Below are 14286 nucleotides of genomic sequence, written 5' to 3'. Positions count from 1 at the left end.
CAGAGCTGCTTCCCTCCCGCACACCAGGGACGGATGCTGTGCTGGCCCACGGGACAACGAGTAGCCCTGGAAGCTGTGAGAGTTCCCTCCCATGCCCATCCTTGACTATGGTAGATGTCTCCATTGGAAAAGTGGAATTTGAAAGAACTTGGTGCAATGAGGAGCTGACGTCTTTTATTTGGGGAGGAAACCCAAACAAAACAACAACTAAACAAAGTGTCTCAGCAGAAGCTCCTTGTGCCTCAAAGCTTGAGAAATGCTGGAAAAGCTCCGTGAGGGCTCATTGGGCCAGCTGGGTGCTTAAATCATCACCTGGAAAAGGCCATTTAACTCCCTGTCCTGGAATATCCTCCAGCACTCACACCACAGCCCTTGGAGCCCAGATGCCAGGGGGTCCTGGCTGCCCCTGTCTCTCTGCACCCACTGCAGAGTCCAGTGAGGTTTTTGGCTCAGGGTAGAGGATGCTCTACCATGGCAGCTCCAGCTCCCCAGGAAGCACAGGAATGCTCTCAGAGGCGGTGATGGACATGACAGATCAGCCTTGGAGGAGCATCGTGTGTCAGCTTCCAGCTGCTGCTTCCAGCTGGGCTGCAAGTGGATTGTGTTGGTAAGGCAGAGCTCAGTGTATTCAAAAAGCCAAGTCAAACCCAGTGGGAGTCCTGGAGAAGGAAAAATCCTCTCAAAAATCATGGGATCAAAGGATAGAGGAGACCCACCGAAGTGCCTGCGCTTCCCCTTGGCGTTGCAGTGATAGGGTGCTGCGAGCCAGACACCACGTTTAATCACTTTGCGACCTTAATTGCCATCAGCCCTTCCAGTTCCCAAGATCTGGCGGTTTTTCAGTTTCCCCAGTGTCCTTCCACCTCGTTGTGTCTCAGGGAGATATTTCAGGGGCTGGGACTGCCAGGAGAGAAAAGCAGTGGGCGAGCAGCACTCTGAGCACCTCCTGAACCACCTGGAACTCCCCAGCAGAGACATTTTGGGGGGGACTATTTTGGCCTTTCAAGGTGGCAGGCTTGTTTCCAAAACACCCACCTGGATGTGAGGGCAGTGAACACGGGCTGGGGACTCCCCATTCCCAGGGCAGAGCCGGAGGGGGAAGAGCCCAGAGGGACCCTGGGAAGGGACCTGGGTCACTGCTGGGCTTTGAAGCTCTTCTGTGCATCCCCCCACAGCATCACACATCACTCCAGCTCAGCCAGCTCTGAGGCAGCCCCTTGTCACCCTCAGGTCCCTGGGGATGCCTTTGGGAAACTGCACCCCCTCTTTGCACCATAGGTTCTGCCATGGGGCTGGTCTGCCGCCCTCCCAGGCTCCCGTGAAGGGCTTGTCCAGGGTCACTGCAATCGATATCTCATCTGCAGGCTCTCCTAGCGGAAGTGATGGTATATTGGAACATGGTAATGGGCCTTGTCTAGTGGAAAAGGCTAATCTTCCCCAGCTGTACAGGATCTCCGCAGGTGTCCTCTGGCTCTCCCTGCTGCCACCAGCTCTGCCAAGGAGCAGACACACTTCTTTAAAGCTGTAGCACTCCAATTCACTGCTGTCCTGGGGAGGGAGAGCTGCCTCCCATGGGGCACAGAGCTGTGTCTGGGGCTTCCCAGTGAAGGACTGGCATCCTGGTGTCACCAGCACAGCACAGCAGCTGCGTGTGTGTCACCACGGCCACAGTAGCTCACACTTGCTGGGTAAAAGAAGAGAAGCTGATGTGTTCTGCAGAGGTGGCATTTCCCCCAGGAGAGGAAGAGAAGGATGTGGGGATGGTGCCAGGAGGGTTGTGGATTCCCAAAATGCCACCTGCACAGATGGGAGAGAGGCAGGGAAAAGCAAGGGTGGCAGCTTCTTGCTGTTAATTTGGCTTCTCTGGCATCACACTTGCTGCTTGCTTGGACTTCCCACCTGGAGCTTGTCCTGTTTTGCCCATTCCTCAGGATTGCTGCAGAGCCGGGTCTTCCCTCCCCTTCCCATTGTGTCACACCCAGATGGGCTCTGGGCCCAGGGGGTCCTGTTTTTTTAAGCTGACCAGCCAGCCCTAGCTACCACATCCTGCTGCATCCCGATGGCATAATCCATTTTCCCGTTTTTCTCTGGAGGCAGAGGTAATTACCAGGTTTAAGGTTTAATATGCATGTGGATTTTAGCATGAATTGCCAAGAACAGCTCAGAACAATGCACAGGTGTGGGCAGCATATCCTGGAGGCTCAGACATGGCCATGGTGTGGGGAGCCCCCAATGTGGGCTGTAAAATGAGGAGCCCAAGGGCTTGGTGGGGGCCCATCAGAGGCTGAGTGACCATCAGATTCCACAAAAGTCATGCCAAAGGTTGTGCTAACCTTGTTGGGGGCAGGGATTTTTCCTGTAAAAGATGGTAAGGATAGATGGGTTTTAAGAGAAAATTCTCGCAGCAATAGAGCAGCTGTGGGGCTGCTGGGTTTTTGCTTAAAGTTTATTTTGTTGGGGAAAGAAATGGATCACTGAGCCCAAGCAAGGAAAAAACATGATGTTTTGCAGGAGGGAGGCAAGGGGATCTTGTGTGGTTATTCCCTGTGGGATTGTGTCCATATCACATCCCTTCCTGGGGCTCCATCTCCCATCTGTGGGGTGTGCAGGAGGGGATCCTGGACCACTTCTCCCAAAGGAGGGACAGAAAATCCTCTTGTGCTACCCAGTATCACGTCATTTTGTGCAGATGGTGTTCCCTAGCCCTGGATGACATCCCCTCAGCAGGGACACTGGTATCAACGGTGCACTCTCGGGAAAACCCCAGGATTCCCCATGAGGAGCGGTTGGTTCCCATTTTCCTTTGGAGACGTGGCTTTGAGTGGTTCATGGGAGCACAGAAGGCTCCCTGGGCTCGGCACACAGGTCACAGGGCTGCAGCACAGCACAGTTGTTAAATGTTCCCATCTTTCCAAGGGAAAGCCATCCCCCTGGTGAGATTGGGAGTTGCCAGTCGTGATCTTCCCAGGCACAGGGGAGATGGTCGCCTTTGTAAACCTCTTAACAAGGTGGCTTTGTCTCCCCATTTAACAAGAAGCTCCCTTGCTTCTTCCCCGGGAGTTTCCCAACGCCGGGTCCCTGAAAGCCAGCTTTATGCTCCGGCCGGGGACGCTCTGCCGTGGGGCCGGCGGGGATCAGAGGGACACAGGGGCCCTTCTGCACGCCCCTGACAAAGGCTGCCCCGGGGGGACAGAGCGTCAAAGCTCAGCCGGCTCAGGGAGGGACAAGGGACCCACAGAGGAGGCTGCGGTGTGAGCCCACCGTCCATCTGGTCACTCGATCATGGCAGGCAGCGACCCAGCGATGCTCAGGGAGGGCCAGGGGGGTCCTTCTGCTCTGTGCCCCCAGAGAGGGGGCAGGGGGAGTGGCTGGGAAGGGACAGGTAGGTTTTGTTGGCCGCAGGTAACAGGATCCGCAGCCGTTGGTGCCTTCCTGCCCTCTGCTTTGACTTTGGCAGGGGGGTGAGAGATGGGAGGCGGGAATGAGGAGCAGAGGGCTGGAAACTGAGACCGCCATTCAGCAAGGATGCTTCCCCTCATCTGGATGGAAATGGGTTTGGAGGAAACCTCGAGGTGTCTCTGCGCCAGCACCCCCACAGCCCTCCAGTCTGAACCAGGCAGGTGCAGCAGCAGGAAGGGACCACTGAGAGTGATCCTCGGCTATGAGGGGCATCCTGGTCATGGCAGAGGCGTTGCCCATCCCCATGTCAGTGTCCAAGCTCCCCTCTCCCACCTCCTCTTCCTCCCCTGGGGGTTTTGCCAGTCTCTGCTCGGTTTGGGAGCTCTTGCCCTTCCCTTGTCCCACCAGTAAGAGCCCTCTCTCACCTCCCCCCTCCAGCCATCTGCCTCCGAGCCCCCCGCCCAGATTTACTGTCACGCGTTAAAACCGCGGCTCAGCGCCAGGGTCAGCGTGTCACGGTGGCCCCTCATCGATTTGTTTTACCTCCCCTTGGCTAAAGCACTTTGGCCCTGGCCCCTTCCATGGCATAAGGGGCTTCCCAAGGCCCTCAGCTCCCCCTTGCCCGTCCTGGTCCTGCAAAGCCGGACCCTGTGGGCAGCGGGGGCCTAGCTGAGCCGCTGATCTCCTGACCCTCCCTGGGGCACCTAATATGTCTCCCTGGTTTATCTGGATCAATATTTCTGCAAGAGCAAGGAAGATCCCTCCAGGGAAAGGAGGGGATGGGGGGATCCCACTTGTTTGCACGGCCCCACAGCTGGTTTGATGCTTAGCTGGGCTGGGTCTTTTCTGGGGATTGGGAAGGGAGGAAGACCCCAAATCAGGGGTGCCAGCTCAGACCAGAGATGTTTGGGGTCTCCTCCTTCCAGTTTGTGGGTCTCAAGCTCTGCACTGGGGCACAGTGGTTGGGATGTCTTTGCGTTCAAAACCCAAGGAGCTGGGATGGCTTCAGCCTTCAAGCTCCCCCACCCAGCAGGTGTGGGGCTGCTTTGGAGGATCTGCTTCTTGCTTGTGGTGTTTGGGCCTGGATGAGAGATTTTTGAACTGTTCTATTTGGTGCTGGGGGTGTTTTCATAGGAGCCTGGAAGTGATGGTAAAGGATGAATGTCAACTTAATAAGCCCAACCAGTGAGAGAGGTGGCTGGGACAACAGCCTCCAGCCCTTCTTGGTGCACACTGGGGGACACCCAAGGCATGAGGGCTCTTGCTTTCACGGCTTGGCTTGGGGAATCAAGGCAAAGAACACATGGACAACACTCCACTGCCACCCCACAGGCTCCATCACCCCTGCTGAAGGCACCATGTCTCCAAAACCCCTCCTGTCCCACAGCATCACCCCCAGCACCTCCCCGGCCATGCCCATGGATCCCTGTGCTGGCAGCCGGGGCAGATGCCCAGCAGCTCGGGCAGCGTGAGGAGAAAGCGGGGGGCTCGTGGCAGCTCTGCCTTTTGCTTTCAGCCTCGCCCTCTCGCTATTTATTGGTGACTTTTGTCCTTGGCCAGCTTAGCGGCTGAAAGGGGCTGTATTATATCACATGTAGGCAGCTCCTGGGGGGAGAGGGCCGCGCTTTCTGCGGGAACAAAGCGCGGGTTGGCTAATTCCCCTCTCCTCCCGCGGCACCCGGGTCCCATCTGGTTGACACAGTTTGCTCCAGTGTCTCCTGCTATTAAGCCCCCACTTGCCTGCTTGAATCACCGGCGCTCCCCCCGCCCCTGTACCCTCAGCCCCTTTTTCTTGCTTTATTTTTCATTTTCCCTAAAGCCAGGCAGAACTTGCTCCGTGGAGTGATGTCAGATGTGTGCAAAGCAGACCAATAAAACCTAATGCATCCCCCTCTTTGTCTGCTGGCCTCTCCAGCGCCTCACATTTTCCACTCAGAAAGCCACTTAAAACACATCAGCAACAATCCCTCACAAAACAGCCACTTGTTGGCTAATTGTGCCGAGGACCCGTGAGCGCCGCATTGCGCTTTCCTGACAAGGAGGGTCTAATGCTGCCAGGGACCACGGCTCCCCAACAACCCGAGGGTGATGGGAAGCCTCAGCATCCACCAGGATCGGCCCTGTGGGTCTCAGCTGCTCCGCAGGGTGTGGTGGGGCAGGGATATGGGATTGGAATGTTTCTATTCCCCACAGCCTTCAGCAGGTCTGGATCGGCTGGAGAGGATGGCCACTGAGTCAGGAGTGGGGCTCTGCTCAGCCCTCACTTTGCAGCAGGAGGGACGAGCAGATGGACCCAGCAGACCTGCCTGGACTCTGTCCTACCTTCTAATTCCTCCCTGGGAAGGAAAGCAGGCAGGAAGGCAGCAGGCAGCTGCCGTGGAACAGGAGCTCTGGGGGCAATGAGATGTGTGCCAGCCTGCCAGGCTGGTGACTTTGACTTGGTGGCTGTGATTCTGGGCTGATGGCTCTATGGCTGAAGGCTGGAAGAACTGGCTGCCCCATGCCGATGGGAGAGAGCTTTGTTACAGCTTAGGGGGATGCCAGTGGGTTTCACTGAAGGGGATGGCGATACAGGTGCCCGTTGGAGGGCAGAGAGGGTGCAAGTGAGAGATGCTTCATGGTGGAAAGGAGGCAGAGAGGCTTGGACCTTTACCTAATGGAGAAGCATCCAAAAATCCCTCCCCAGGAATCCTTTGGGCTCTTTAGGATATGGGAAAAGAGATCAGAGGGTGGTTAATCTCCCCCTCTGCAACGAGGGGACCCAGCCTTACCCCCCTCCCAGCAGAGAGACAAGTGCATGCAGTAGCTGCATTAATTTTTCTTCAGAAAAACTCGGACAGCTTCTCCTGCCGCCAGCCCCGGCATCCCGGGGAGCAGGAGAGGAGCAGCGTGCAGTCACGGCAGCCTGCTCTGGGGGCGGGGGGAACTGTCACACCTTTTAGCTTTAAACTACCTAATCACACCCTGGTTTGGGGCTTATTTGAGGCAGGCAAGGAGGTTCAGAAACAGTGCCAGATAGTGGGAAGGCTCCCTGTGGGCATTGTGCTGGGCAGGCAGCCCAGAGCCCTCCCCATGGGCACTGAGCACACCTGCCCGTGCTTACCTGCCCACGTTCACCTGCCAGTTAATTGTCACAGGGCAGAGTGGCACAGGGAATGGCACAGAGCAGAGTCCGAGGGACACACAGGGAGTCGTGCTGCCCCCTGCTCTGGCTCGATGACCAGGCTGAGCCTCTGCCACGCTGCCCCAGCGGCAGCCAAGCGATGCGGAGGGAGCCGCAGGCAGCTGCCTCCCATTCCCGTTCTCATACTCATTCCCATGCCCTCGCTTTGCTGCCACACCTGGACCCTGCCGCGGGGCCATGGGGGACCCTGTGGGCAGATCGGACCCCACAACAACCACACACCTGGCAGAGAGCGGGTGCTGGGGAAAGAAGGGGTTAAGCTGAGCCAGCGGCGGCAGAAATCAGAGGATTACAGGTTTGTTGCCGGACTGTCCCATCTGTCACCAGCACAAAGACGAGCCCTGTCTCGGGCTGGGCTCTCAGCAAAGAGCCCACCACTACATTAGGACTCCATTAGGGGAGACTGGCGGTGGGAAATGGCAGCTGTCAGGGCACTATCATTTCTCCTGTAATTCCTCCCGCTCCTTTCTCAACTGCACTTAAATAGCAGGTCTACCCACTGGGCCAATTTTGCATTTTCTTCCTCCCGCTGCTTCTCTTCTTTCTTTAAAGCTGCAGCTCCCTGGGCCCCTTCCCTGCAGCCTGCTGGTGCCAGTGCCAGTGCCAGTGCTGCCTGTGACTGACTGTGGCTTCTCCACAAGGAGAAGGGCTCAGGAGCATTGGCAGCATCCTGGCCATGGAGCCACAGCGATGCCAGCCTGGTCTGCAACAGCACCACTGCCATGGGACTCGCTGGCTCCTGATCTTGGCACAGGGAGGAGAGGAGGTGGATCACAGTCTCCAAGGATGGGCAGTGTCCTTCCCATCTCCCATCCTCTGGGGTTATCTCTGAGCTGGAGAATGTTTCCCAGTCTGTGTTGCCCTTGTACAAAAGGCTGGCTGCTGATGCAGGGCTGGCCCTGCTCTGCCAAGTGGGGCAGGGTGGGCAGGACAGCAGGTGGTGATCGGGGCTGCGGACTGTGTCCAGTGGCATGGGCTGTGTCAGAACAGAGTTTCTTCTTCCAGCACAAAATCCGTCCAGTCTTTCAGCATTTGGCAGAGACTCCTGGGTCACACTGCCTGGTACAGTCATGGCCACCTTGGGGTGGGATGATGCCTCAGTGCCAGGCAGCCTCAGATCCTTCTCACCACAACCCAGAGATAAAACCACAGACAGACACATTTCCTGACGGCACAATATCACCTGGAAACTCTCAGGACATGGAGAGAGGCAGCTCAGCATGGTGGGGACCATGCAGGGGTCTCCATGTTCACATCTGTGTGAATCCCTGGGTCTTCCCACACCCCGGACTGCCCTCACCACCTCTCCCACCAGACCCCGGCGCTGCCGCTGCGCCGTCACTCCCTGTGGAGCCTCCTTTTCCAGTGGGGGATCAAAACAAACACTTGTGTGGGGAAGTGCATTGCAGTGGTGCTCGAAATAAATAACTAATTTCTCCCTACATGATCTCAAGGAGCAGGAGAGGCGTGAATAGCAGGGCCCGGTGTCGGGCTGACTGGACTCCCCGGTGCGGTAATTCAGAGGATGACAAACATAAGCCAAAGAAAAATGTTGAAAAATGGGCACTTCCCGCAGCCCTGAGCAAAGGAGCTATTGCAGGGTTTGGAAATAACGAAGGCAAAGAGAGGGAGAGAGGGGAATTTTCTCATTGAGACCAAGTGAAGTGCCAAACAAGCTGCTATTATGGTGGCTTTGAGAGGCACAGGGAGGGGGTGGTGGGGAGGAGAGTAGGGGGAAGGAGAGGAGGGAGGTGGGGGAGAAGAGAGGGAGAGAGGGCTGGAGGAAGGGAGAAGAGTGGGGGCTGTGGGCAAGAAGGGGATATGAGGAGCCAAAGGTGTGAGGTGACACAGAGGAGATGGAGAGAGGAGCAAGGTGTGTGACGGTGGCAGGGCCACCACATGCCAGCACCCCACCCCTCATCCCGGGTCCCCCACATCTCCCCATCCATATCCCATCCTCATTCCCAGCCACCTTCTACCCCCCACAACCACCACCACCAAAAGGGAGGAAAAAAAAAAAAAGAGGAAAAAAGAGATGCAAAGAAGGAAAACAAAATATCTACAATTGTCGAGACAAGGGGAGAAAAATAGAGGCAAACATCCATAATTTTCTCTGTGGGGCTTTGCAGTAATTGAGCCATTTGGATAAAAATAAAGGCAGCAGGCCCTTTAGGTAAGAGGAGCTTTTGCAATCCAAGAAGCCTGAATTATGCGTCTTGTATCACTTGAAACCCCCCACCACATCACTCCCCTCCGCCTCCCCTGTGCGACACCAAACCACTTTCCCTTTTCTTCTTCTTCTTATTTTTTTTCCTTCCCTCCTCCTTTTTTAAGTACCCTGTCAAACAGCGTCCGACGAGCAGAGAATTTCAGCTGTCACAACTAATTTCAGCGCGTGTGTGTGCGAAGGTGTGTGTGTGTCTCGGGCGGGGGGAGCTGGGGAATGGAGGCGTAGAATCACTGCCTTGCTTTTTTTTTTATTCCTCAAAAGGAAGATTTACATCAGAAATTTGTTTCTGGAAGTGTTTAAGGCCTGTAATTTCGCTCTTTTCAATCACTGCCCGATGCCTTCTTCTTGCCAGCTCCAGTGCTGAGGCTCGCTGTCACCCTCCCAGCAGCCTGGTCCCTCAGCTGCTCCTGCCCAGTGCCAGAGGCTCTTCCATCTCTTGCCAGGGCTTGAGGCTTCCAAAATTCAGCTCTCGCAGCCCTGAGCACCAAGCTGGGTCGGGTAGGGAAGGTTCCAGCTTCTCCCTGCTGGCGTCCCTAAAGCTGGTGGCTTTAGGCTTCAGGTTTGGTCACCTTTGCAGCCACATTGAGATTGGCATTAGCTGGAGGGTCACGGGGTGAATCCTGCTCAGAACAGGGCACCCCTGAGAGCCAAGTGGGGCAGTTGGGGTGATCCCCCCACCCAGGATATGCCTGGGGAAAGGGGCAGCTGGGGAGAGGCTGGTGCTGAGTATATTGGGTCTTCCCAGCCACAGTTAGGAGAGGAAAATTCGCTGAATCCAAAACCTCTGGGCTGTTTGCAAGAGAGGAGGAAGCAAAGCCCTGGGCATGGCTGGAGATGTTTCCTCCATCATGTTCAGAAGATGATGGGATGGCTGTGGTGGTACAGATCATCTCAGGTGGTGAGGTGCTCCAGGCCAGGCTGGATGGAGCTCTGAACAACCTGGCGGAGTGGAAGGTGTCCTTGCCCAAGGCAGGCAGGTGGAACCAGATGAGCTTTAAGGTCCCCCCAAAGCAGTCTGTGGTTCTGTGGTTAAAATCCTTCCCCCATGGGCTGTGTCCCTTTTCCTAAAATAAATGGACTTTTTGCTTAAGAAAATGATCCCAGCTTCTGAAAGGAGGAAAGGCTGGAGACCAGCCAGCCCACTGGTGTAACAGAGGTGACTGGCAGCACACTGCACCCCAGTGAAGAAGCGTGTTCCCTGCTCTTGGAAGGCCACCAGATAATTCCATCGGCCCAGCAATTCCTGCCTACTCATGTAGGCACAAATGAGATGCACAGAACTGGAAAGAGCAACAGCCAGCCGAGGAGGAACGTAGAGCCACGTGGGACATCACTCGGGTTTTGAATTTCATACTCGGGGCTTTGGGAAACAGGCTGTGGCATCAGTGAACCTTGGGCTACTCCAGGCTCAGTGTGCAAACCCAGCCAGGCCAGGGGCTGGATGCAGGCTGCATTTGGGGAGGTATCACCCAAAAATGACACTCACAAAAAGCAGCAGGAAGGACTGTGCAGGGCCCTGCTCAAGGAACAAGCTTTGCATATTCTTTGCATTAATCCTTGACTAACTGGTCCTTGCATCATCCCACAGTCTCCTGCTGCTCCACTATGGCAGGAACGCTGTGACTGGGTGCTGGACCAGACCTGGGGGCTCCATAGGGGTGCGTGGGCACTCCCGGAGCTCCACTTCTTGGCAGAGCTCCCCAGAGCTCGCCATGCCCAGAAGATTTGTAAAAAGTGTCACCAACACCATGGCCATGTGAGTCAGGAATACGGTCTTCCCAGAGACCAAACCAGGCAGGAGACGGGCACTGCGGGAGGTGTTCCAGGGAGGGGTTAGGTGATGGTTCTGGTGGGACGCCACAGCAGAGATGGAGGGGATGGCACAGCCCGGCGTGGGATGGCACAGGCAGGGATGGCATGGCAGGGGCAGGGATGGAATGGCACAGACAGGACAGGATTGCATGAGCTGGTAGAGCATGGCCACAGGTAGGGACGGAATAGCACGGTCAGCGATGGGATGGAACAGGCAGGGATAGGATGGAACCGGCGGGGACACGGCAGCGCAGGCAGGGACGGGACGGAACGGAACAGGTGTGGCTGGGATGGCACGGTCGGGCAGGAGCTGTCACAGGCGGGGAGGGCCCGGCGGGGGCAGAGCGGGGCCCGGCACGGCGGGGGCAGAGCAAGGCCTGGCGGGGGCAGAGCAGAGCCCGGCACAGCGGCGAGGGCAGGGCAGGGCAGAGCAGAGCCCGGCACGGCGGGGACAGAGCAGGGCACAGCGAGGGCAGAGCAGAGCCCGGCACAGCGGCGGGGGCAGAGCAGGGCACAGCGGGGGCAGAGCAGGGCACAGCAGGGGGCAGAGCAGGGGGCAGAGCAGGGCCTGCCGGGGGCAGAGCAGGGCCCGGGGCAGCGGGGGCAGAGCAGGGCCTGCCGGGGGCAGAGCAGGGCACAGCAGGGGGCAGAGCAGGGGGCAGAGCAGGGCCTGCCGGGGGCAGAGCAGGGCCCGGCACAGCGGCGCTGCCGTTCCCGGCCGGGTCCCGGGGCGGGCGCGGGGTCCCGGGGGGCGTGGCCTGTTCTGGCCCCGCCCCTCGCCCCCATTCCCACCCCGCGGCGCGAGCCCCCCGTGGCCCCGCCCCTCCGGGGCACTTCCGGCGGAAGCGGGGGGCTCCTTCCCTTTCCGGGCGCGGGCCCCGGGCGGAGCGGCGGGACGGGCGCGGGCCATGGCGGAGCTGGCGCAGGGGCAGAGCCAGAGCGCGGCGCCCGTCGGCATCAAGCCCGAGGGTTTCGTGGACGCTCTGCACCGGGCCCGGCAGGTGAGGCGCCGGCCGGCGGGTGGGGGGTGGGCGGGAGGAGGCCGTGGGGCGCCGCTAGGCCGCGGAGCTGAGGTGGGAGCAGGGCCGCGGCCCCGCTGCCCCTCTGCCCGTCTGCCGGGTGACCGGAGCCCCGGGGCTATGCCCTGAGCAGGCGGTGGGGCTCTGACAGTCGCGGCCGTGGTTGGTGACAGGCCCGCAGCCGTCTGGCCCTGGGCACTGGGTGGGTGTGAGCTGGTGCTAATTCGTGTTTCAAACGGGGCCTCGTGCGTGGGCTGAGCGATAGATCAGCCAGAGATCGGCAGCGAAGCTGGGGAAGGGTCTGGGGTGTGTGTCCTGTGAGGAGCGGCTGAGGGAGCTGAGGCCACTCAGCCTGGAAAAGAGGAGGCTCAGGCGGGACCTTATCACAGTGTACAACTCCCTGAAAGGTTGTGGCCAGGTGGGGGTCGGGCTCTTCTCCCAGGCAACCAGCGACAGGACAAGAGCACTCAGTCTTAAGCTATGCCAGGGGAGCTTTAGGTTGGACATTGCGAGGATTTTCTTCACAGAAAGCGTCATTACGTGTTGGAATGGGCTGCCCAGGGAGGTGGTGGAGTCACCATCTCTGGAGGTGTTTAAGGGAACACTGGACGTGGCACTCAGTGTCATCATCTGGATCGACAAGGTGGTGATCGGTCACAGCTTGGACTGGATGACCTCAGAGGTCTTTTCCAAGCTAATTGATTCTGTGAATATAAACCTTGGCAGAGTGGGAGCTTGGCATTCCCTTCAGGGAGAGGGGAGGGGGGAGCGAGGTGCTCCCCAGAGGAATCTGTGAACTTACACAGTGCTAAAATGGGAAGCTTCAGTGGAAGTGCCCAGACCTGCAGGAATCAACACCCTCGTCTTCAGTACAGGATATTCCAGGTGTTTGTGTGCTCTTCGGTTTGTACAAAGTGGCTGCAGAACAAGAAGCTGCTGCTCACAGCATGGATGCTGTGGCTGTTTTTCACACCTCCTGTTCCACTTCTGTCACAGGTGTTCGTTCCATCTCTGAACAGGTTGCATTTGTGCTTAGTTACTGCACGTTGAGGAGCTGTAACACAGCTGAGTGCCAGGACCTGAGCCCAGCTGGTGCTCGAAGACCCTGACTTTATTCTCTCCAGTTTTACAGGCCAGGTGGGAGAAATCCCCTTCTGTTGCCCAGACTTTGTCATTTCACTGCCAAGCTTCTGAAGAAACTAAGCTGGACCCTAAGACCTCTCTAGTGCTCTCTGTAATGGAACTGAGGTGCTTTCCCCTGGCTCTCAGCTCACCTGGGAATCAGTGTGGCAGCCAGTCCATGTTCTGTGCAGTCTGCAGTGACCTGCACAGAGGCACTTGGTGGTGTAGATCCACACCCTGCACCTCCCAGGACGCCAGGACCTGCTCTGGGGCCATTGATTTCCTTCTCAGCACATGTTGGTGGGGTGTGAGCTGCTCTCAGGTGAGCCAGGCCTCGCTTCTTTCAGTCCATGTGAAAGCGCCGTGTCCTTGATATGTGATGTCTGAACACCCAGACAGGGTTATGTGCTTGATGCAGCTAAATTGAGAGGTGTTGCAGCTGTGTTTGTCTTGTCCTGGTTGTATCTTACAGAAGGCCTCTCATTGCAAAAACATCCTATTTAAATATCTGGTAATGCTACCACCTGTTAGCAGTTGAATAACCCATTTATGTAAAAGAAAATAATTATTTGCTGGTGAAGTGCAGCTTGTTGAAATTATGTTGTGGGTGTTTCAAGTCCAGAAGAGGCCATGAAGTTGATAAGGGGATTGGAGCACCTGCCCTGTGGAGACAGACTGAGAGAGCTGGGGCTGTTTAGCCTGGAGAAGAGAAGGTTGAATGGAGACATCGCAACATCTTCTGGGATCTGAAAGGGGCTGCAGGGAAGCTGGAGAGGGACTGGACTCCTCATCAGGAACTGTAGTGGCAGGACAAGGGGGAATGGGTTCAAACTGAAAGAGGGGATGTTTCGGTTAGACATTAGGAAGAAATTCTTCCTTGTGGGGGTGGTGAGGCCCTGGCACAGGTTGCCCAGAGAAGCTGTGGCTGCCTCATTCCTGGAAGTGTCCAAGTCCAGGTGTGACAAGGCTTGGAGCAACCTGGAACAGTGGAAGGTGTCCCTGCCCATGGCAGGGGGTGGAACGAGATGATTTTTGAGGTCTCTTCCACCCCAAACCCTTCTGTGTTGAATGTGCAGCTGTGTGTACCACTCAGAGCAGTAACAGGTTAAATAAAGTGTGATGCCTCAGAGGATCATGGGCTCAAACACAGCACTAACTGCAAATGAATCTGAGTTGGAGCTGCCTGACTGCTGTCATCGTGTTTGTAGGGTGGATCTGTGAGGCCCCAACCCATGCATGAGAGAGATGGAATAATAAAGAGTAAATAATTCTGTGCCCTGGCTGTGGTCACTTACTTGATTTTGTTGTTCTTAAGTTCATGACGCTTGCTGCGATTATTCTGCACGTGCTGGGTTTCCATGAGCCTAAAACTTGAGTTAGTCTGACCTGGTAGATTCCAGCAGCACCTTCCAGCTGTCTTCCACACTGGAAACAAGTGCGTTGGGAAATGTGGGCTCTGCACGTGTTTGCGGGAGCGCAGTGTCCTACATTTTTGTGTGGTGAGTTGTTTGCTGCCTGTT

The 14286-nt window shown here is 56.9% G+C and overlaps 1 protein-coding gene across 5 annotated transcripts in view; it reads left to right on the top strand.

The window, feature by feature from the left end:
• Positions 1–11485: 11485 nt before the first annotated feature.
• FUBP3 (far upstream element binding protein 3) overlaps positions 11486–14286 on the top strand; it is a 40240-nt gene continuing 37439 nt past the window's right edge. For all 5 annotated transcript variants that reach the window (XM_032130772.1, XM_032130771.1, XM_032130773.1 and 2 more), the window contains exon 1: positions 11486–11626. In XM_032130772.1, the coding sequence (XP_031986663.1) occupies positions 11534–11626 (93 nt within the window). In that variant the 5' untranslated portion in view covers positions 11486–11533. The remainder of the gene's footprint in view (positions 11627–14286) is intronic.

The sequence above is a fragment of the Corvus moneduloides genome, chromosome 21 (assembly GCF_009650955.1).
Source record: "Corvus moneduloides isolate bCorMon1 chromosome 21, bCorMon1.pri, whole genome shotgun sequence".
NCBI lineage: Eukaryota > Metazoa > Chordata > Aves > Passeriformes > Corvidae > Corvus > Corvus moneduloides.
Note: the sequence above shows the minus strand (reverse complement) of the source record. Positions and strands in the feature narration are given on the sequence as shown.